Raw genomic sequence first — 25,047 nt, 5'->3', positions numbered from 1 at the left:
ACTTCCTTCTCAATTTCAGGCCCATGATCCTTTACTCCTCCCTAAGAGACTCCAAAACCTACTGATTCTTGTGCTGGTTCTATAGGAAATGGGACCATATCATCTTCCCTCAGAAGATGTACCATTCCAAGTCAATAACTCACACTCCAGAACATCCTCTCTTATCTCCACTCTTATCCTCTCCTCATGTATTTGGCTCTAGCTAGGTCAAAGGGCACCCATTAAGTCTGATTAATTTGGGAGGATTTGCTCAAACTGGTGGTAGTACATCATAATGGGCCCAACGTCGGGTAACACTGAGCTACTGAGTACTAACCTATACCCACATTAACTAACTGCTGGCCTGACATCTCCTCTGGAATGTTCCATGGGATTTCAAATGTCACATTTCCAAAATTAAAATGAATATCTCCTCTCTAAATTGAATTATCTTTCTTGGCTTAGTGACTGGTATCAACAACTTTACTTGTGTAAGTTAAATATCTTAGTATCATCCTTGACTCCACCTCTACCTTACCCTTCGTAAGCATCCAAGGTCTACCCATTTAAACATCTTAATACCTCAAGAATCCAACCATTCTCTCCAGCCTCGTTGACACTCTTTTAGCTGTGGTTAAGGTGCCATATAATTTATCATTCTAACTGGGAAATTTTAAGGGAAAAAATAAAGTGCTATTAATAATTAAGCCAGGATAATAGGAGTAAATGTGGATTGTCCAGAGAAAAAAGGCACAGCACATATGACAAACAGTTCTTGACTAGACTACTGCATTTTCTAATAGGTCTCTTTGATCTTAGTTTTTCCCTTCTCTCCAACCTAGTATTCATATTCATTCCTCTGCTTAAAAACCTAGAAGACCTCTTTTGCCTCAGTTTAACATAAGTCTCAATTTCTTATGGCATTGAAGTCTTTTGGTAGCTATGGTCCTTGCCAATTTCTCCAGCCTTCTCTCTCTGCTCTCTCCTTATAAACCTCTAGTCAAAAAAATTACTGGCAGTTCTTATGATGGTCCATTACCTCCACCACCTCCAGTTCTGTCCAGGCTCCAATTTTTCCTCAACGCTCTTTCTAGCTTCTTTGCCTTGGCTACCTGTTAATTCCACGGAATATTATCATTGTCCTGATTACATTTCATTATTTTTTTAAATAATTTTTTCCCTTTTTTGGGGGGAGAGGTAATTAGATTTATATTTATTTATTCATTTTGATGGAGATACTGGGGATTGAACCCAGGACCTCATGTGTGCTAAGCACACACACTGAGCTACACCCTCCTCCCATTTCATTACTGACTCAACAATATTTATCAAGAACCTATTCTGCACCCCCATATAATGAGTTAGCAACTGTACTCTAACTACTTACTTCATTAATATGCCTTCTTTCTCAGATGGTGAACCTATCTAGAAAAGGACTTCACTCTAATTTACCTTTATATCCTTGATACCTAGCACAGGCCAGGGACATGAACATGGCGAATTTTCAGTAAAAGTATATTGGGTCATTGATGGGTAGAGAGAAAGATACTTAAACCCAAACTTTGAGTTTAGTAATGAGGGTCTCAGGGTCTTCAGCCAGGCAGTGGGATATGTTTTAAAAAATAAAGGAGTTTAGCGTTAGTCAAAGTATATATTATAAACATCTTACTCTGCAGATACTCAGAGTAAGCCCTAAATTGAAATTGAATCCCAATACAATTATCTGAATATTGTATGTCATCTAGTACACTCACTCTTCCTTCAAGCAGTTACTATTTCTGGAGGCACTGTTTGAAATCTTAATTATAATGGCAAAAAAAAAATTATTCTTACAAATAGTGAATTGCTCCAAATGCAATGGCTATTTTATAATAGTCATAAAACTTCAGGATTCTATCACTAGTGGGACAACATTCCCCTGAGACATCGATGTATTTCCTAATGCTTTGGATGTCTAGGAAATTCAGGCTTCAGCTTTATCCTGAAGAATGTAAGTTGTTAAGTAAGAACAATAGGAAGACAAACTCTAAGGATAAACAGCCCATAGGCAGATGGAAAAATCTAGTTTTGGCTCACAAGATGAAACACAGATCCCTACAAGTATCCATTTTAAGCGGCTCCTACCACCCACCTGTATTTCCACACTGCGGTGCGTAACACCGACATCTATACGGAAGAATCATTTTAAATTTTTCAAGAAGCTTTTTCAGAATAACCATAGCTAAACAGTACAGAAAATTAAAGTTATAAATAAACGAGATTCTAAGTCTGTAGGAAGGGAAGGAGCTAGAGGGGGAGAAGGCTTGATTAGGGGAGAGCTCTGCCGCCCGACAGCTCTGCTGCTGTGGGTAAGTTTTCCTCAAACCTTAGGGCCCTCATCTGTAAAATGGAAATAATGATGTCTGTCTGCCCACTTAGTGAGTTTTACAAGTTCATGTTCTTGGTAGATATATTTGAAAAAAATGTATTATATATGTGAATGAAGAATAGTGCCAGCCACATCAGCAAACAAAGGATGCCGTGGCCATCAAGCCATCAGCCTCCCCCACCACTCCTGACAGTGAGCAGAGGGAACTCAGGATGCAGACAAGCAGGCAGCCTGGCCTCTGCAGCCACCCCCAACGATGCACCCACCCTCAGGGAACTCAGGGTGTGGAAGAGAAGAATACAGTCCCTAGATAGATGGGCGCATATCAAAGGAATAAGCAATATGAGCCCAGACCTTTGCACCTTCCCACACACATTAAGGGCTAAATTCCTTAACTTGAGATATCTGGTTTTCTTTAACTAACAGTAATCTTTTGATGTTCCGACCACCTTGTCTTCGTTGCAAAAACTCATACATCCTGGCTCCCATCCTGCCACTTTGCAAAAGCCTCTTAGAGCGATCTCAGATGCTGTGTCCCAGGTTCGAGTCCTAATATTATCTGCCGCATAAAACATAACTCTCCACTTTTAGGCTGTGCATTTTATTTCAGTCAACATATAGATGTGCAGCATGGTATTTTTTCCTAGTAATTTAAAGACAATACAGCTGACTAACAACTTGTCCAACTATCATGCATACAAAACCATGCTAAATGCTGCAAACTAAACAAGCAGACATTTCTTATATATCAGAATACAAGGATTCCTACAGCTACCTATTATTTATCTGTCTGGTGAGTTTATTTTGCCAATTTCATATCACATAGTGTCATCTGAAACAACTGTCAAAATGCAAAAGTGAAAAATCATTTACAAATTTCATTTCAATGAATAGACTAGTATATCATTTAAAGTCAGTGTAAAACATTTCTTTGAAAATTTAAAATAATGATAATGCTTTTCTTAGGCAGCAGTAAATTAAAACAAGACCCTTCAGAACTCTTTTACCACTGCCACCCAGAAAGGTGCATATTAAATGTTCAATAATAAATTCCTATGCAACTAAAATAAATTAGCATAATGACCTAACAGTGAAGATTATGATAAATTGAAATAAAATCTTCATTACTTTTGTTTTCTTTAAATGATGAGGGTGAAAAAGTTGATGAAAACCAAACATTAGAAATTCCCATCTCTGCAGAGTATGGGTCGGCCTTGATTTTCTTGAATTACTTCTACTGAACACTTGAACACATCCAGACAGACTCCTAATAAGATATGCCTCAGAATTCGTGCTGAGGCGCTGTCAACAGGCCAAGGAGACGTCCTCAGTCCTGAATGTGTGCTTAGATTGAATTTTTTTCTTCCCTGCGTTTGCTGATCTTTTCAGGGAAAGCTGGCACGTTAAGAGAAGGACATGGTAATGTAAGAAATGTTTGAACGCTCCTACTCTGTCGGAGAGAGAATTCCTATGTGTCACCTCTTTAATAAGTTAAGATTTGAAGCATTTAAAGGATTTTAAAAGAATGCTAAACATTTTTAAGACAGACATGTCTTGGAAAGAAAGTAGCTAAGTCACAGAAAAGTGCTTATATTTGCAACCTGAAATAATTTGATAAATGACCTGGAGTTGGGAAAAATAAAATAGATTAGATTTTCCCACGTATTATATACCCCAAGCTTTCTCCCAAGGTCTACCAAACAACCAACCAAAAAAGTACTAGACAGATAAGAAAAGCCGTTGGTTTATTTCCCAGGCCTCTTCGTCCTTTATTACATACTAGCACAATTATTATTTATCATTTCTGAAAGAAAATATTAAGCCAAGGTGCAGCTATGTTCTGACAAAAGAAAATATTAATACTTGATCTTCCAAATATAATCACAAAGGAGAATGTGGTTGGTTGTCTTCCTTGCCTTAAGTCTTAAATATGAGACATCCCAGGCTCTCTGAGGAACCATTACTGTTTTTATCATTTATAAATATATCCAAGAGTTTTAGAAACTGCTTCTGTTTAACCTGTATTATGTCTTAGGATACATGCTCCTTAAATATAATCAACCAGTTGAACAGCATCTGGCCTCTCTTATTTCTCCCAAATTTACTTATCTAAATATTAAAAAGATACCTAGTATCTCAGATTTTGTCAAAAACAGTAAGTGAGGACAGGATATTTTGATCATTCCTAAGACAGAGCTCTTAAATTCTTATTGGAAGGTATGAAAAGCTCAGGTAAGAGCAATTAGAAATAATATTAGCACACCGACAGCGCTTTTAGGATTTTCATCCAGTCTGTTGCCATACAAAAGCATACTGAATGTCAATTATGCAGGAGGAGAAGATATTTCCAAGAAAGCTTGACATAAGCCCAGGTTGTGAATTATTTGCTTTGAAATGCCTTCATATTCTCCTGCTTGGAAATTCAGGTCAAGAGAAGAGCAAAAACAAGTAGCAAGCTCATCCTAAGCATATGGTCAGGTGAACATTCATAAAATGTTTATCAGCCCACAAATAAAATTTTTAAAAGTGCTAGAGCATCCTCTTCCGGAAGGAAGGAAGGAAGGGCACAGTAAATAATGGGTCCTTTGTTATTGTATTAAATTTCTGGGGCCCACCACCCCATCCATCTTGAGTTTCTAAATACCAGAAGCCCCAAAGGAAGTGCTCACTAATGTGCTATTGGAAACTAGGAACACATACATCCCCGGCAGCCGCTCCTCCGGGGTGTTTTCTCATTTCCTCCACCCAGAGTGAAAATACCTTGAAGCGACAAAGCTTAATGCTTCAGTCTCTTCAGCTGCATCATCCCTTTCAAGGCCTGGGAAAGAGCCCAAGTCATGGACTCACAGGGTTATGTGACTGGGTAAAGTTCCAAAAATAAGATTTTTATTTTGCATTCTTTTTCTTTAAGAGGCTCCATCCCTACTCCCAATGATGTCTCTGGTTCCATCATACCTCCATCTGCCCATACTCTCCCCTCACTTTTCAGGGAATGTTCCCTACGATTCATTCTTTATCAGACACCTGGCATTCAGGAGCTGCCCCCTGCACACCCAGAAGGCTTCTCTGGAATATCGTTTCTCGTGGAGAACGTTCATTCCATGATTCAACTCAGGCATCAGAGTCAGGGTTCATATGCTCTAAGTTTCCAGATCACAGCTCTTCAAAAATTCATTCAACACCCATCTTCTTTTTGATGCTTATCCACAAGGTCCTTATCCTCGGGATTATTATCTGCAGTCTTTGCAGGCAGTTTCCAACACGCACATTGTTCATTGGTATCACTCAGCTTGCTCAGTGATATCTGACGCATTTCTAGCTCTCTTCATCATGAATGCCACTGAATGTCTAACCATTATAGTTTCTGAGCCGCCTCTTTGCCTCTGATCTTAACTTACTTTACTATCACTACCACTACCACATGGCTATACCTTAACATCACTAGAAAAAAACTCCCATTATATAATTAAAATATATATATCCTTTCTCTGCTCACGACTTTCTATTCATTCACTTTGTTGATTCCTTTCTCTCGTTCAATCAGTTCGTTTGCCTTCTGTGCAATTGCCTTTTCCTCAATTTATTCTTTGGCTATTGTACCAGCATGATCTCTGAAGAAGGCTAAAATGAGTTTGAGTCCTGCGCAACTTACTAGCTATGTCACAAGCCACTCAGCATCTCTGAGCTCCAGTTTCCTTAGCCTAAAATGGGGGAACATGCCCCTCCTGTTTTGTTAGCATTACATTTTATAAGAATGTATGAAACAAACCTAACATTCAGTTCATGATAGGTACGTAAATATATATATAAGTAGATAGAGAGATTAAAAAAATAAAAGAACTTATCTGTACCACATGGTTAATTACTTCATTGATCCTCATTATACCCTTTAGTCCCTTTCATCTTATTTTCATGCAGCTGCCCTATCACTCCTAATTCCTTTTTACATCAAACCTTTTTTCTCTCCCTTGCTCATGGTTCCCTTGATACTACAGAACAATCATGCACCCAAGTAGAATGATGCCCTTAAAAAGCTATATTTTCTACCTCTGGTGAGTCCTTAGATTTACTGGTCCCTCATTCATTGTTCCCCAAGCAATCGCTAGTCTTTTTAAGCTTCTGGACACATCCCTGTCCACTCCCTCCCTGACAACTCTGCTCTCTATATAATAGAATAGAATCTGAATGTCTCCCTGTGGGAGCCCCTCTGTATGTCTCAGTTGAATCTCTAAATTATAGTGAAACGGAAAACTTTTTATTGTTTGTCTGAATATTTCCTGGGAAAAAAATCTTGGTGAAATATTTGGAGTAGAAAGTAAACAATTAAGAGCTGAATGTCAATGCTCCAAATGGGATGGAAAATCGTACTACATAGTAAAGAAGGAAAATCCTGGGGCCCCAGATCAATCTAAAAGGAAACAGAGAAGAGGAAGGGAAAGAACGGAGCACAGGGTGAGGCACTAGAAGGCTGCTCTCTATGAAGCCACCATCCAGTTGTGGCCACCAGTTCTATATTCAACCAAATCTACCAAACTCACAAAGCCTCAATGTGAATTATTTCTGTTGTTGGGGAAATGAATGAGGAAATCAAAGAAGGGGTGGGAATCAACGAAGTGTGGGGAAGAGGCCCTGCATGAGGAACCTGGATGGAGCCCAGGAAGACAGACGAGCTAACAGTTAGCTAGTTGCTACTGTTTGAAGTGCTTTACCTGTATTATTTCGATCAGTCCTCACTCACATGTAGGGTAGATAGTACTTTTATCCTTGTATTAGGGAGGAGACTGAGAGGTTCAGTCATTCATTCAAGTTTGCACAGATAGTGCGGACTGAAGTCAGACCTCCGGTCCCAAGCCCGGACACATTGAGAATTTACCAAACTACCTCAAAAGTACTTTTTTCCCCCAATGAGTTAAATTTTTTTAAAAAATGAGAGGCAGTTTGAATATCATCTGTAAATTTAAGGTTGAATAAAATTTTTACCTAGTGCTCAGGAGACAGAGAAACGCCTGACAGATGTGTTAAAACTTTATTCTTAAATTTCCTCGTGTCAAAGAGTTCATCCTCTTGCCTAAGATAAAGTTTCTGCAAGTGTATTGAACTTGGCTTCTACTAACTACTCCCGGACTGTTCTCTTCCGATTCTCCTGTTTCCTATTATTTTCTGTCTCTATGATTTCACTAGCTCACTCTACTCTAAGAATGTTCAGATGCCTATTATTCTAGAAGACATCCTCTGACCCATCTTACTCTCTCAGGAGCTCACATTTTTCTCCTTTCTTCCCTTCACGTGCAAGAATTCTTCAAAGAATGACCACTTTACGCCTTGACTCTTCATCAACTGTATTCTGCTCTCAGTAGTTCCATATTCTAATAAAACTACTCTCAAGAACAATACCAATATGTCATGAGCTAAGAATAATAATCTGACTTCTAAATCAAGATTTAGCTTCACATGAGCTCTGGACACACAATCCTGAGTATCTAAAAGCTGTATCTACTTACACTCCAAAATATTAATTATACTTCCATGTTCTTTTATACACGGGTAGTAATGTTAACCTCTTCTCAATCTCCCAATTAGAAAACTTGGTGTCACCTTGACTTCTCTCTCCATCTCACTCTGCAACATCTAACTGGTACCCAAATCTGTTTGATTCTCTCTCAAAACCATTACTTACATCAAACTTTGCATGCTGTCTCCTCTGACTCGGGAGAGAATCAGTCTTTGTTTTAGTTTACATTTTAAACAGTTGCCAGAATTTTCTCACTAGAAATAAATGTGGCCCTGTCACTTCTATCTTAAAAACACCAATTTGTTCAAATGACTCTGATGCATTCTGTTTAGCCCTTATTGTAACACTTTCCTTGTTGTGTTTTATTGGCTAGCTATTTATCTGCAAATTCCTTGAGGGCAGGAATAGATGTGCCCCTAAATAGGCAACCATGGGGTTATATAGATAGTAGACACCTCAATAAATGCTGGATCAATGAACAAATAATTGAATGAATAGATGCCCTTTGCTACTTGCCTGAAATAATCAGCTATTTGAGCTAAGCGAAAATTTTTGAATCTGAATTCGTGAATAAGCAACTGCTAGTAAGACTATTCAGATAGTCCCTTAAGGATCAAAATTAACCTTTATGAGAAATTTAATTAAAAAATTAAGAATTAAAAAGCTAAAATTATTTACCAATGTACTCATCTCATTTTTAAAGAACCGAGGGCTGACTTTATAGCAATGATAAAATAGCAAAAAAAAAAAAAATTCAGAAGCAATGCATCAATGTGGTGAAGGGTATGGCCTCTAGGAATATCAGAGCCAGGTTGCCTGTTCTGTCATTTAATATCCATGGCTCGGTTTCACCACATAAAAATCAGGTGATAATAACAGTAAATATCTCATAGGGTTTCCATGAGATTAAATACACTAAAACATTTTAGACAGTTAATATGGTACCTGGCACATAATAAGTGATAACAGGTGTCACTTATTATTATTTATTCTTTGAATCATCTCATACTCTTAAATGTGATCATTAGCAGTAAAAGAATGAGTTTCACCTTTAAACTCAGGAATATCCAATAGCCTGGTCTGTATAACACAGAACTACGGTACCCGGCTCTGACTAGGCAGAGATTATACCAAACTCCAAATGAATCTGAATTATGTACATCTCAAAATCTCCAACATGCGAAAAATTTTAAACGTTATTATTTTCTTCCAGAGAGGAAAAACAACTAAGTATGAATGTCACTGAACAATGTCTGTGATTCTTGCTGGAAAAAGCAAACCAAATTGGTTGTGAATTAAACTTTCAATTTTTCTCCCTCTCTGACTTACAGGACTTCTTTCATCGTACAGTCACGGTGTTTGGAATTCTTCCCATAGTCATCTACCCCTCCCACAATTCAGCTTTTTGCATTCATCAAATGTAATGTAATGAGAGGGTGATCCACGACTATTCACTCACAGTGTCTGAGTGAAAGCTACCACGTACAATTTAGCCTCGCTTTAGAGAATGCCGGTGTGTCAGAATCCCCAGCTGAGAAAGGGAACTTTTTCATTTGGGCAGGTGACCGAGAAAAGGGACCGACGCACAAGATGCTTCTGATGAGGGTGTGTCCAGCAGCGGAAAGTGCACAAAGGAAAGCTAATGAGCAAGCCCACCCCCCACCATCCATGGCCATCTTCTCCCGTCCATTTCACAGCATAATCAAAAGATACTCTGAACCTCTCAAAATGCCATCAATCCTTATTGAGAGTGAAACTGAACATCTCTCTTGAGCCATGGCAGGAGTAATCATCCTAGTGAGCTGGCCCGAACCGGGAGCTCTGGCAGACAAAGCTGGATTTGTAAAACTACGTAAATAAATACAGACAGACAGAAATTAAGTAACCTCCGCAAATTAAGAATAGGAAGTTGATGATAATCTCCCAGTTCTATTGTGGAAAGGGTAAAGAAACTCACAATTGTGCTTCCCAGGTTGACTGCCGTAAAGAATAGGCTTCTTGATGAGGTGTCTCCCATGATGTACAGCAGAGCTGGGAATCTTGGGGCAATAATACTAAAAAATAACCATCTCAATGATTCAGATAAAACACTCATTAACATTCCAAATCGAAGTGTCACCCCGTCGCCCCTCCCTCCTCTTTGTTTCCTTCCCTAGCTCTGATTTCCTTCTTACAGCACTTTTGAACAAAGAAGGGAAGAAGCCTCTTCTGGTTGTCTGAAGAGGCTTCTTATGCTAGCTGACAACTGCCCAAGTAGAAAATAATTTCATAAAGATGACTGAAAAGTTCTTTAACACCAGATTCTGGTTAAACAAGCCACGTGTCTATGGTCTATGATTGAATTGTGTTGCAGGAACCTCCTGGCAGTATCCAACTCCAGAGCTGATAAGAAACTGCAAACTATAATGTCCATCTTTCAGATGAATCATTATTTGATAGACAGGTCACGCAGTGTGGAGTTAGAAGACCTGACATTGGCTTGGTTCTGGAATTACCAAATTCTTAACCAAGTGACCGAGTCATCTGATAGGTCAAGGACTTCAGTCACTATATCTTGGGATTCTGGTGTGAAAATAAAATGCCACCTATGTCTAAATTCTTTGTAAACTTTAAAGCGTTATTCAGCTATCACTTATTTTCCTGCATGTTCCAAGAATGAAAGTGATTCTGTTTTTATAACATATTGCTTGCAGTGGACTTTGAGTCCTCAAAGGATTCAAGAAGGGGGTGAGGATACTATTCAAAATATTACTCTTAAGGCTAGAGTAAAAAAAGTGTCATAAAGATTGTCCCAAATATTTTTTAATGAAAAAAAAACTAGAAATCTGTACCAACCATTTTTGAAATGAACTTCATTTGAGCAGTATTAGGTTTTTATTTATATTTTGTTAAATTATTATTTTTTGGAGATGATATATTGATTTTTTCATGTTCTGTTACCAAATGAAGGTGGGCATTAAAAGCATAGACTGTAAAGCAGATGGATCTGTGTTCAAATCTTACTTTTTACAATGCAATCTGGAAGCCCTAGCCGAAGGACTTTGCCTCTCTGTATGTTTTTGCCTTTGTAAAATGCAAGCAGTAAATCTGCTGACCCTTGTTGTGAAGATTAAGGGTAATAAATACAAAAGCTCAGAGCAGAATCTAACACATAAATATATGGTCAATAAGTGGCAGCTAAATTTAAGTTTGTGTTTGACAATTCTGAAACATTCGTGAAATTTGTAAGGATCATTTTCTCTTCAAGCATGTGGTAACTGAGTACCAATGCAGACATCTTTCTCCCTGTTTCTTGTTTCATATTTGGCTCTGTCTGTTCCATTTGCCTCCTAAACCATTAACACTCGATTATGGGGAGTCTCACCAAAGAATAAGCAGAGGAGGCAGAACAGCAGCAGCGTCTCTGGCCTCTCATTGTGCCCCCAGCAGGAGCCTTTCAAACCAACTGATGCTAAATTTCTCTAGGCTTGAAGTCAAAATCAAGATGTCCATGTTTTTGACCAGGTAAAGAAACAAAACAAAACAAAACAAAAGGCAGAACCAATAAAGGACTGAATGTTAGACATGAGAGACTGCAGCATGGCTTCCCATTGCTCCCTTAAAAGCAAAGGACATGGAATTACAGATTTAATCTTTTCTAGTATCAGTTTACACATCTGTAAAATGAGAAAGTTGTATGACAAGGTCTTTAAGATCCCTTCCAGCTCTGACACTCTATGAATATATAATTACTTACACATCTACCTCATACTCCAATAGGGCAGCTCTGTAGTGCAAATTACCATACTGAGGGTTGATCTACATACTTGGGCTAAGGATAAGCCACACTAGTTATGTTTATAATCAGGGAAAATCTAGTTGAAACAAGTGACTAGAGAAGGACATAAATACTAGGAGAAGGAAAGGCAAAGAAAGTGGAAAATGGGAAGGAAGAAGATTATGTCACTGGTATGTTAAGAAGAGTCAGGCGTCCATGTGTGAGCATAGAATGTTATGTACAGGAAATAACATAAAAGAAACAGGTAAAGCACATGCTTAGCATGCAAGAGGTCCTGGGTTCAATCTGAAAAAAAAAGAATAATAGTAATGGAAAAAAAGAGTACTTCACTAAATAAAAGTAAGGCTTACAAAGAGTAATATAAATAAAATAATACAGCCAGATTTTAAGAAAGTCACTGGTAGAGAAGATATCACACAAAAAGACACTGATATTTTGCTGATAAATTAGTCATTTGAGGGTGTGAGGGATACTCTCAAACTAGTGGACAATCAGAGAGATAAGAACTATCTTTGATATCAATATAATTTCCAAGATCTTGGAAGACTAAACAAATGCAAGTTGATGTTATGTTCTTATTTAGGGGGGAAAAAAAGCAAACAAATCTATAAGCATAAGGAGAAATTGTTCTTTGTTAAAACAAATCAACTACCCATTCACACGTCCAAACTAAAACAGAAAGCACCAACATGATCTATATTTTCACAGAGATAAACATTGGGATAATAATGCTTGCAGCTATGGGCAATTTTACGTGTGTGAGCTGGGGAGTAGAGGAAAATAAATTGCAGTGACTGGTCAACTGGAATGGCCAAGGCATTTCCTAGGATAAATGTTCAAAAATCCTTCAACTGTTAGTGATAATAGGACTATACATCATAAAAAGAGAGAGCTAATATAACATATATCATTCAAGTTTATCCCACTGATGGAAATAAAAGGCGTACTCTCAATAGATGAGGACAAAATAAAGTGAAAAGAATTAGTGCTAATAAATGATCAGGTGCTTGAAATATTCACTAATATGGTTTATCATTTGGTAAACACTCTATGTAGAAATTGAGCCCATCTGCAGAAAAAAAAAAAAAAAGTAGATGTCAGTTAGAAGGATTTTGTAGTAATTCCTGCGAAGTGATGAGGACCTAAATTAGAGTCACGGCAGGAGAAACAGAAGATGGAAATTTGAGGGGTGTTTTTCAGGAAGACCAGAAAGGATTTTGTTTTGAATTGGATGGTTTAAATGACAAGTAAGAGATTTCAAAAACATGTTTCAAGCCTTCATAACACTGACATTAATAGGAAAATTGGGAGGAAGTCTATCATATCTTCTCTGAGAACATAAAAAGTTCTCAAACATGAACAGAACAGAAATAATACAAAAACTAAAATTTTTAAAGTATACTTGAAAACATATCTCCTTGTGTTTGTTCATGTACCATTTGTTTGTTTGTTTGTTTGTTTTTGCCTTCTTTCTGACCCATTTCAGTCCTGCCCTACCAAATCTTCTATTTCAAGCTAGATCCTCATTTTCCAGTACTGATACAGCCAAAAATGACTTTCTGTAGCCTCTTAAGCTGATTTGGTTATCTCTATCCTTTTTCTACACTATCTGGCATCTTGCTTTCAGAATATTACCTCCTCAACTAGAATACGAACTCCTCAAGGGCAGAACCTTTGTCTTTCAACTCTTGCACCTTCATTGCCCAACACAGTGCTTAGCCCAAGATAAACATTCAATATATTAATTCATTTACTCTTTCATCACAGTAAACTGAACAAATTGAAGATTACTGCTTCAATGGGGATGGGGAAATATTTTGGGACAAAAGTCCCTAGTGATAAGGAGTGTCTGAATAAGAAAAGCTCCTTTTTCTGGCTTAATAGATTAAAAAGAAAAAATCCCAAGTATCATATCAAGGATACCATGCAGGAATCCTTGACATATTTTGGAAGAAATGTAAAACCAATATCCTGAGACCACAATCGTTTATCATCAAGTAGCAGCTGCTGTTAGAATTGATATTGATCCCTGGTAAATTGCAACCAGAGTAACCTTGTTAGATCATCACAAAATTCTCCCACTACATCATTTAGCTATGAGATGCTTCCTTAACTTGTGTCCTTAGGTTTCTCTTTTCTATAATCAATCACATAAGGAAAAAAGTTGTGTATAGAGGTAACCCAAAATGCTTTTAGGCATTTTTCAACTAACTATTCTCTAGAAGAAAATATAAGATAAATGCATAAAATACAATGATTACTTTGAAACATCATCCTTTGAAAAGGTTTTAAACTTCGAAGGAGCTTGTAGGTGATCTAGTTCAATCTTGGACTCACTGAAGTGAAGAGACTGAGTCTGATTAAGTGATATGACCAAGGCTGAAGTGTCAGAGTTAGTTCTAGAATGTGAGATTCCTGACATCCAACTTAATTTCTTTTATCCAGTTACCGTTAAGAAAATGAAAAGTGTTAGTTTCATAAGTCATAAGAAGTTTAATAGCAACTTGAAATGAGGAACCACCCTCCCTAGGCTCCCCTGCTTTTTTAGGATTATGGAGCCCCTGTGAGAATGTTGAATGTTGGATTTAATCAATAGCTTTGCCTCTTATCATTTGTAAGTTATCTAAACTCTCCACAGCTTAATTTCTTTAACTCTTAAAATGGAACAAATATTAGTACCCACCTCACAAGGCTTTGTGAAATAAAAATGAAATAGCTCATTTAAAGCACTTAGCATGGTCAGAGTAAGCACTCAACAAGTTCTGGCTGATATTACTATTACTGTTTTTATTATTTCATAAAATAAGAAGTCAAGGTTTTGATTTCCTAAATTGTAAAGACAAATCCATGTCATTATTGAAAGGGATGTCATTATTGAGAGGGACATCACTGTTTCTGTATTATCATTTTGCTTGAATTTCTGCTATTTTATCACTAGGAAGCATACATAGTACAATAGCATAAATCCTACAAGGGAGAACAAAAGTTTCTTATATTTCTCATTCTTTTTTTTTTTTTAGTGATGGATTAGTAAAAATCTCAAAAGGTCATTACAATATGCGTGGAAACATTATTAAAACATCTTCATCAAAGTCACGAAATCTTAACTGATGGCAAAGTGATAAAGGTGCAAAATAAAGCATGCAGAATTATATTTTCTGAGTAGTCAAACCTTCAGTCTATGCTCAGTTATTTAGAAGCTAATCAAACTTGTGAAATACCAAACGCCTTCATCTTTCACCCTTCACTTCTCTTGCCTACATTTTGTCCAGTTTTTCAATTCATGTGTATATCTATCCTAGGAGGGAAAAAAGGGGCCAAAAGAGGAGGAAAACTGCAAATCTGTTAATATAGTAGTTTCTTAAAGATTGGAAAGGAGTGGAGAAAAATTTAAATTGTAATGCTAGGTCCATTGTGGATCTCCTGCTCCACCAATGTGAGCAGCTACAATTCCTCTGTCTTCTGCTGGCATGGATACTTGAGACTTAGCTGATGTGTTTTGAAAGAGGTTGAGTACTTAATCTTTAAAACTACTCACCACAAATGACTGAATGATCCTGCAGCAATTGAAACCATGTCTTCCTCCATAAAAATGCATTGATGCTTTTACATTAAATTCAACTTTCCAATATCATTAAAGCTAAAGTATCTTTAGCCCCATCAATTTATTAGCCATTTTGACTCATTGTCGTTGCACTGAATATACAATTTATTATGCTAAACAGACACAAATCTAGGTCACTCAAAAGGGAGAGACAAAGTGTATCCATATTAACAGAAAAAAGTCTGTGCAGAAATTCCAAAATTGTACTGAACATTTAACTGAAAATAGAAGGCAGTCTGCATTTAAATAAATATATCAAAGAGAAGAAAGATGGCAATGGAATCTAAAACCTGTTGATAGACTCAATATACAAACAGGCATGGCTGGATCATATACGAAAACTGCAGCGTAATCCACACTTAAAGCGAACTGCCCAGGAAACCACATCTACAATAAACAGCCCAGAAAGGCAGTCGGCTGTCCGTCAGACTTGCAGCAAGCCTGATTGTTACTTCTAGCAGCAATCCAGGAAACTGTTAATACCTTCCGTTAACTATTGATCCTAAATGACCAGGATTTGATTAATAACTAAGCAGCTTCCTTAATTTTTGTCCCACTTTTAACTCAGAACCAATCAGTGAAAATAAATATGCTCCCCTAACTAATCCCAGAGGATGTCCTGCTTCTCATTAGCCCGCTTATCGAGTCCCCACGCCAGCAGCCACCAAACAGGCCATACCTGAAGCCTTCTCTTTTCGCCTGTATAAAGCTTTTCCATTCCTCTGCCTTTGTGTCTCTGCCACAGTGGCTGACTCCCTTGCTATAGCCAACTGAATAAATCGCCTTTGCTTTTCTTATTCGATTGGTCTTCATTATTTCAACATGATTGAGCACCTACTGCACGTCCATCAATAGACAGCATGCTTAGATGTATTAAATAGTCAATTTTCACAATATTCTGTGAAGATTTTTTTGTCCCCATTTTACAGATCTAGAGCACTGAAGGCTGCAGAAATTTAGACAGCTTCTCATGTTCTCCTATTCATATCATGCTAAAGTAAGTACTTTTGGTATATTACTTTGATCAAAATTTTTGAGATAATATTAAAAGGATATCTAACAATAATGACACCAACATATATAAAATTGGTGAATGTTTTCTGGCATTACTTGCATTTGTATCTATCATCTTGCTAGATAAATATCAACATTGTTTTTCTTTATTTGACTCATTGCTTTAAGGTTATAATTTATCAAAATATATAGAGAGAATTTAAAATAATTAAAGCCACAATAAAAATAACTTCCATAATGTATTTGCTATAAGAACACATCAGCAGAAATACTTGGCTTGTCAAGCAGTGATTGCATCAACAGGCTGCTCATAGACAATGTGTAGGAAACCTTATAAAAGAATGTAATTGTTTCTGATTGACAAGGAAACAAGTAAAAATGAAATTTGAGTGATTCTAAAAGAAAGTAATAAGTATTGATTTGCCTAGCACTTCAGATACTCTGCAATTTTTTTTAAGTTAATTGCCTAACAATCATATAAGTACCATCATGTTTGTTTTACAAATGAAGAAACAAACTTGTTAAGATATTCAGAACATTAGGTAAAGCTTCTCAGCTAGTAAACAGGAGAGTCTATATTCAAAAACTGAATTACTTTTTGGTTTCAAAGTCCAACAAATATACTCAAAAACATTTGACTAAACTTTACTTTAAAATGGTCCCTTACTGTATAACTTGGCCACAGAACCTAAAATGGAAATAATTTATTTTCTAACTATAAAACAACATAACTTAGCTTTATAAAAAAGAAGGGAGGAAAACAGCATTTGCACATATTAGAAATTATCATGAAAGTTATATAAAGCAAGACTGAAAAAAATAGAAAAATATAGATGACTAATAAGGCTTTTTAATGCCTGAAAATAAAATGATATTTAAGCACAATCCCTTTAACAAGGACCTGAAAAAGTAAAAAGAAATCTACAGATAATATTGTTTAAATAATAACATGGAATAAGATGATGGCTAAAGGCCAAATAATTCCTCATGTGGCTTCTATTTGTCTCACTAATTCCACTTAGTTAAAACTTATATTAAGAATTCCTTGCATTAAGCATAAATAAATATGAACAGAAAGTTGAAATTTGAGAATCCTTATAAAAAGAAAAAGATTTAAGCTCTTGGCCTTTACAACATTTCATGTTAAGAAAGGGAAACTATTTTCTTGAAATATCCCTGTTTTAATAAAAGTAATGAATTTGTTACATAAAATCATAAACGTCAAAGTTATTATTTGGTCATTTTGCTAAGTGTACAGAGAAAAAAAAAGTGTCTCCTTCACAAACCTTAAAGATTTTGCTCCTTCCCATAAACACGTGTTCAATAACCTATCAGTTGATTTAATTTTTAAACATTTTAGTTACATCTCCTCTCCACTGAGCTACAAGACATATTTTTCATTTAAAGGGAAAATTAACTGAGGTCTTCATCTTTGCCTCTTTCTACATCAGACCTTCTAAATGCGGGTGGATAAGCAAAAGGTATGGGGAAGGTTGGGGGATGCATTTTACAAGAAAAGCACTTAAAAAATTTCCCAAACAACATGTATCTCAGAGGTTGAGGTTGATGCTGAGAAAAACAACCATATTGAAAATATCATGTTCCAATAACTCTGAAGCAACAGTATGTGGTGTAGAGACAGACTGTTCACTTAGAATCCTGCCCTTCGACTGGCTGTGTGACACCAGTCAAATCACTTAACTTTGTGACGAGTTTCTTTATTTGCAAGATGGAGATAATAATAATAGAACCTCATGGGATTACTGTAACTATTAAGAGACAATATATATATGTTGACACACAGTAAACACTAGGTTTATTACTGCTGTCAATTTGAAATAAATCAAGTGACTTCATTTTAAAGAATGAGCAGCAAGTTGAAAGTTTCCTTATGTCTATGGTCAAGGCAAATGGGATGCTGTTGTTCACCACCTATGATGCTGTTCTTAAACAAAGGAAGACACCAAGAGAAGAGAACTGCTTTCTAGGAAAAAGTTAAACATCATGTTTATACCTTTTCAATGGAAGAAACTGACCACAGGCATTATTTTACAGCTTCTCCATGCTCCATGAGGGCTAATGGACACTTGAATGTCAACACTGTCATGCTGTACCCTCTCTATATACCTGTGTGCCTCTTTTGTTAACCTTAGTACTTCTTGAAAGTAGTAGTTTTGTCAAAATTCTTTGCATCTCAAGTGTCTAATAATGCCTCACATGTAGAGGTCCTCGGTACATATTGAATGCATGATGAATGAATTTTCAAAAATAAACAAATGAATGAATACATGGATTGACAGTTTTTAGAGAAAGAATGGTATTCATACAGAGTGTGCTTAATATTTTAAGTGAAATATAAATTCTTCTCCAAAGCTTCTTTCAAAACTTAAATCTACACCTTAGAAATAATTCAGAAGTCCCTCAATGTGGTGGACTTAGTTCAAAGGATTACAGTTTTCTGTTTCTACTTCAACTTGACAGAAAATATTTAACGTCTGTTAAATAAATAAAAAAGAGGTGTACTTGCATTGCCTCTTGACCAATAAGTCACATTATCTTATTAAGACAAAAAGCAGAGAAACCTATCTTGGGAAGAATTTTTATTTATTTATAAACACATACAGATTTATTTCTTTAAATTGGTTGTAGATTTTCCAAAATTAAGATTTGCTTTAACTAAGACTAAGAAAAGTTTCCCCTTCTGAAACCTGAGGGTATCTCAGAGCGCATTTCCCATGCTTGCTTTCCAAAATGAACTCTACATGGCAAGCTTGGCATAGCTTTTGTTGGTGTAACAATTTAGGAATCACACTGAGTTGAGCTATAAAATTATTTTGCAGTATTAATGTTTATAATGTATTTCCATGATTTTCTTTCTCAGAAATAATATGAGAAATGGTATATAATTTCTTCTTACCCTATTTGAGTCAATTCTTGCTCTGGAAGTATAGATGGGAGGTGGGATGTTGAAAGCCTGAGGGACCAGGTACTCCTCAGCATCCATCATGTCTTCTAAATCCTCTTCATCCAAGAGATTCTGAAAGAACTTGCTGTCATTTGGACTGGGAAGCTTCATGCGATCATCACCCTGAAAAATTGCCCATCAGACACATCAAAAAATGATCCTTCCCCTCATCTTAAACATGTGGCCTTTGGAGCAAATTTATGTAATATCAAAACAAACGGTTGAAAATTCATGCGTTCATTCAAAATAATAACAATAATTTAGCACAGCTACCAGCCATAAAGAAGCCTGTCACATACTTAGAGATGACAGGGGAAGATAAATACATTTAGCACAAGAAGAATGTGATAAATGCCAGTAGAGATGATAAAGCAGAATGCTGTTGCTGTTTTGAGGGAGGCATAATCCATTTCAGATCTGAGAATAATGGTAGGCTTGATTACCAAGATGGCATTTGAGCTGCGACTTTAAGAATAAATAATAAAGGGCAATGAACTTATCAATCTTTATTTGACTTGGTTGGGTTGGCAGTGTAGTTATCAGTCCACATAGGCTCCATGAGTTGCTCTGTAGCATAACATTGTTAAAGTGATAGCATTTGAAATCACAGCACAAGTGGTAAATAACATAAATGGGGTGGGATAGATATCAAAACTACTATTACACCCTTGCCTCATCTACTTCTTAAATAGAACTAAATTTTTTTTTCAAAGTTACATGATATTTTTGTAAACAATTTGTTTCTGTAAGTTGGGGAAAAGATAACAAGAAACCATTATCTACTAAAACCTGACTTTTCTCTTCATGTCAAACTATTGATGTAAATACTACCTTGTTTTACTGAGGAAACTTAACTCAGTATTACCCAAGGTCCACTTGTTTATGCTTTAGGTAAAAATAATTATAAAGAAGTATGTTATAATTTTTAAATTATCAAATCCATTTTTTCTAGGGTTAAATATACAGTGTTCTTTTGACCTTTTATTTTATTCATGTACATTAATTCATTTGAATCTGAGTCATTGCTTGGATAGTGCATACCTCCCAAGAGAAAACAAAATATATTTAGAAATATTTTTTGAGGAAATCAAATGTCAATATATTGAACCCTTTAATTCACTGTCTTCAATTATGCTCATGGTTATAACAAAAATCCATCTTCCTTTTATTTTAAGAAGAGAAGATTACAACAATGAACATGACTTACACATAATGTTAATAAAAAGCAGAATATTAAAGGGCTTATCTTAGGATAAAAACCTTTTTATGTACATGAATAATCATAAATATCTGGCTGTTCAAGAGTAGAGGCACTTGACTACTAAGAGAAGATGCTTAGAAGTGGTCCTGACATCAAGTAAAAGTCATTTAATATGATATTGTTTAGTTAAAAGACATATGAGTAGCGATTTTCAGTTCCAAAGTTCAGATATTATTCCGAGTTTGCCACTGGGATAGTCTTAAAAATCTAAGTCAAATGTACTAACCTGGATAACTAGATATCTTTGAGGGTCTCGAGCCATCCTTGAAAATTCAGCAGCCAGTTCCTTAAATTTAGGTCTACTGTCAGCATCAATCATCCAACCTAGAAATTACATGCAACAAAAGAGTCACTCTATCCATAATTAGGAAGAAGTGGGATGTAAATTTCATGAAACTATAGGCTAAGTTTGAAAAATATTGTTTTAATAAAGTGATGCGAAAAACAAAGAAAGCTAATAAAAGAAACAATTCAATAGGTGAGATTCTATCTCAGTTTGTTGATATTTATAACTAAATGTAATATATTGTAGACTCACACAAGCTTTTTATTTTGTTGATCTAATTTAAGATTAATTTTTCTTTATAGAAAGTATAACTTAGGCTAACCATCGGAACTTACAGAACCTCAGATCTTTTTATGTTTGGTGTGAAAAGAATCTTTTAAAAAACTTTTCTTTGATTGGTATAGAAGAGGTGATTGAAACATAATTTATCATTTTATATCATGCGTGACATGGAATAAAAAAGCTTTGGTTACAATGTGGTACGCCAGCACAAAGGGGAAAAAAAGGAATAGAAAGCAACTTTCTTATGTGACGTTTATCCTGGTGGAAAAAAGCTAATGCAAAGTGATTGGTAATGTTTGTTCAGCAATAGCGATTAGCTTATCTTAGTGCCAGCATTTCTAGCATAAAATTACTATCAGCAATTTTTAAGGTAGGTATTATGATTTAGCTGGGAGTCTAGATAAAGTGGGTCTTATCTCCCCAGGCTCTGTTAAACTGATGAAATGACAAGAATAAAAGCCCCAAGCTTTCCTTGATTTTATTGCCAAATGACCATTTTCTTAGGTTTCAAAACTCCTAAAAGCAAGGTAAAACTCCCTATTAGGCAAAATGTTTCCCTAATTTTTCAATATTTCATCAGCGTGTCTAAATGAAGTATTTAAATCATCGCATATTATGATCAAATTATATAGTGCATGTATGTTTTTACCTTTCTTCCACAGATGACTACTGAACAATGTTTGACTCAGTAAAATGATATAAAGCCTGTTTCTCCTTTTTCTGGGAATTCAATTTTTATTCTTGTTCTGGGAAGTCTCTGGGATCATTTTCCGTATCATTAATATTATTCTATTTTTTTTCTCTCCTAACAAAGTTCAAATGCTCTATTATTTTATATGCATCCACTAAAAAAAGAATGCTGTTGATACCAGGATGCTGAGAAAATAGGTGTTTCTGGAACTCTACTGGAATCAAAAAAGGTTAAATTCACAATGAGGTATCAGTTTCTTTCTAACTAAATATTGAGTAAATAGAACTATGCTTAGAGAAAAGGGCATGCTGACCCGAACTGAAAAGCACATTTTTTATTTCTCCCCTCACTGTCAGAATGTATCACACATGTCATGAATATAAATCTGAGTAGACCCGGGTCCAAAGTCTCTTATTAATAAGATGCTTATTCACCTTCACCGGTTTGTTTCCTTGCTCACCCTGTGTAAATCAAAAGGGGAAAACCCCAGATTACACAAAAAAGATTGCTGAATGCTAATCTCACTTAAATTAAGTCAGAAACTCCAGAGACTTCCTTAATTCTATTTAAATTAAGAGCCTAGGCTTCCAAAACACATTTATAATACATATGTGTCTGGGGCATAGAATGGGGGGAAAAAAGTAAGAGAGGTAGACGTAAACAAAGGATCAAGCTGAAAAAAAGTAAATATTCATCATTTTTTCAGTTCCGTGTAGATCCATGCCTTTCCACTTCCCACTCTGCCTTGCTAATTTCCTGTTGACTGAAATTGGCAAATCTATTTCCATTTAATTCACTTTTTAAACTGTCAATTTCCAACTCTTTTCATATGTAGATCATTTATTTCATCTGCTTTTTTCTTTAGAGGTTATTCACATTATTGTGATTAATTATATATCTTAATGAGAAACAATTTGATTGTCATGGAAATGCTAAGCATCAAAGTGAAATAAATAATTGTTAAGAGTCATATAACTCATAGCTTGAAAGCATGATGTTGCTCCATATTAACAATAATCACAACTCAAGTGTTTACATTCTCTTTTCATAATTATCTTGGAACTTCTGATATTTTTCAATATACCGAAAAGTTGTGCAGGTTGATTAATCTGTACTATTCCTTTACTAAGAGTGATGATGATGATGACAATAAACTTATTCTGCAGTCTTACATTTGACCATGACCATGTAAACGTCAATAGTGCAGATGGGAGGCTGGGGCAGACGTTCTCCTTTTTCTAATAAGTCGGGGATTTCTCTGGTTGGAATTCCATCGTAGGGTTTTCCTCCGAAGGTCATCAATTCCCATATAGTGACTCCTGAATTGGAGATCAAATATTACATAAGCACACTAAATATGCTTTGAACCAATCAGCGATATGCCAGGGGCGAAAGAATGCTTCCTAGAGGGTAATTTAAAATATTCTAAGGAAAGGTTCTTCAGATTCCTACATCCATTAAAAGAAGCCCAACAACAAAATCTTTGTGAGAAATTCAATTTTCTTACTATTGCCTTGAAATTTTTAATGGGTAGCGTAGACAATTCAGAGTGAGTATCTGGCTACAGAATCTGTTCCCCATTTCTACTTGTAAGTAACCCTACTGTCTGCTGACCCAATTTAAATTGCACCACATTAGAGCCTGTAGAACGATTTATTTACTATATGCATGTGAATTCAGCACCAAGTAAATATGATTAGGTAAAATCTGATATTGACTAATTTTGAGATTAATATATTTGCCATTAAAAGCCCTAAAGACCAAACTGAGGTTCCAGAATGATTAAGTACATTGTAGTAAATAACTGTGGCTCTCTTTTTAACTAACACAAAGAACAAGTGGAATAAAACAGATTCCTTTCTCTACACATATGAGAGACTGAGTGAAGAATGATCTATATGTAAGATAAAATACATGTGAAGTGGGCATCCCAAAATGGAAGGCAATCAACAACAGTTTATTCCTTAAGTAATGGAATCAGTTTTTTGAATCACTAGAACATTGGTTTCCTCTATAAAAGCAAATACCCTAAATATTAGCAAACAAATAGCCAGCTTTGATAATAATAATGATTATAATTTTAGCAGTAATATACATACTACAGATCTTTTCTTTATAATCTAATAATTACATAATTTAAAAGTTACAGTTTTCTTAAGGATAAAGGTTGCTTGTTCAGAAATATCTATCTGGGCACAATAGTAATAACAAGCGAATTTTGATTGATGCATATAAGTATCTTCTAATATAAAAATCCATTAATTACGGATATGTTCTCTTTTCCACTGCCATCTGTAATGAATTATTTATTCAAATTGAAGTCTTTTCTAGCTCATAATAGTTTTCATTGACTGATAATAAAATGGAAAGCTTAAAATATAAAAACATATGTCAACTTCAAATTATCCTTCATAGTAGTACCACTAACAAATCACCTGATTTTTGGGGGTTAACATTTATAATCCTATGATTCGTAGGTATAATATAAACATGTAACTAGTGACACAATTTTACTGTTTGATCATTATTAAATCCTACTTGATTTTGCATACTAAAGAATGGCTCCATATAACCGATGATTAAAACTCGGTGTCCATGAGGCAGGCTGGAACAAGTTAAGAAATGGATTACTGTCCATTTCTATTCAGTCAATCAAATTTATAGAATATGTATTTAAGGAGAACATTATTAACTTACATTTGCAGTTATAAAACATATCACACCTCTATCAGAACTTCTAATATAAGTATGATGCACAGCAATTACAAGTCAAAATAATAGAAAATACAATGAGCAGAAACATATAAATACAAAAACTAAAGCAGAAAAATCACAGTGCTCATTTGTGTCAATAATATTCCAATTATATCTTTGCAGAAGTTATGACAAGGTAGGGTTAAACAGAGATAGCTTCATGTAGAAGAACAATTTCAAAAAAACTAAATCAGAAACATCCTCAAAACTTACAATACAATTCAATCACTTGAAGATAAAAACCATAGTCAATGCATATTTATTTTTGTAAAAATAAAGATGCACCCAGTGGCAATTTTCCACAAAGGTTCACAGTAAACACAATTATGTATCTTTCTCTGCCTTCATGCCTTTTGCAACCAGCTATGATATATCGTAAAAATCTTAAAATGCCCTGTGGATATGGGTTGATGTCCTATGCTATGTTTTAAAACAGAGTTCATTCTATCTTTCTTTCTTTCTATCTATCTATCTATCTATCTATCTATCTATCTATCTATCTTTTACTAAACAGCTTCTGAGATCTTGCAACTCAACACAAAGAAAAACATTA

The 25,047-nt window shown here is 35.5% G+C and overlaps 1 protein-coding gene across 2 annotated transcripts in view; it reads right to left on the bottom strand.

Moving 5' to 3' along the window:
* ERBB4 (erb-b2 receptor tyrosine kinase 4) overlaps window positions 1–25,047 on the bottom strand; it is a 987,764-nt gene that overhangs the window by 13,952 nt on the left and 948,765 nt on the right. For both annotated transcript variants that reach the window (XM_031678247.2, XM_031678250.2), the window contains exons 23-25: window positions 22,913–23,059; window positions 20,708–20,805; window positions 19,173–19,343 (exon numbers count right to left, since the gene is read on the bottom strand). In XM_031678247.2, the coding sequence (XP_031534107.1) occupies window positions 19,173–19,343; window positions 20,708–20,805; window positions 22,913–23,059 (416 nt within the window). The remainder of the gene's footprint in view (window positions 1–19,172; window positions 19,344–20,707; window positions 20,806–22,912; window positions 23,060–25,047) is intronic.

Source organism: Vicugna pacos, chromosome 5 (genome assembly GCF_048564905.1).
Source record: "Vicugna pacos chromosome 5, VicPac4, whole genome shotgun sequence".
In the NCBI taxonomy this organism is placed as follows: domain Eukaryota; kingdom Metazoa; phylum Chordata; class Mammalia; order Artiodactyla; family Camelidae; genus Vicugna; species Vicugna pacos.
The sequence above is the reverse complement of the archived record's forward strand: the minus strand, read 5'-3'. Positions and strand labels throughout refer to the sequence as shown.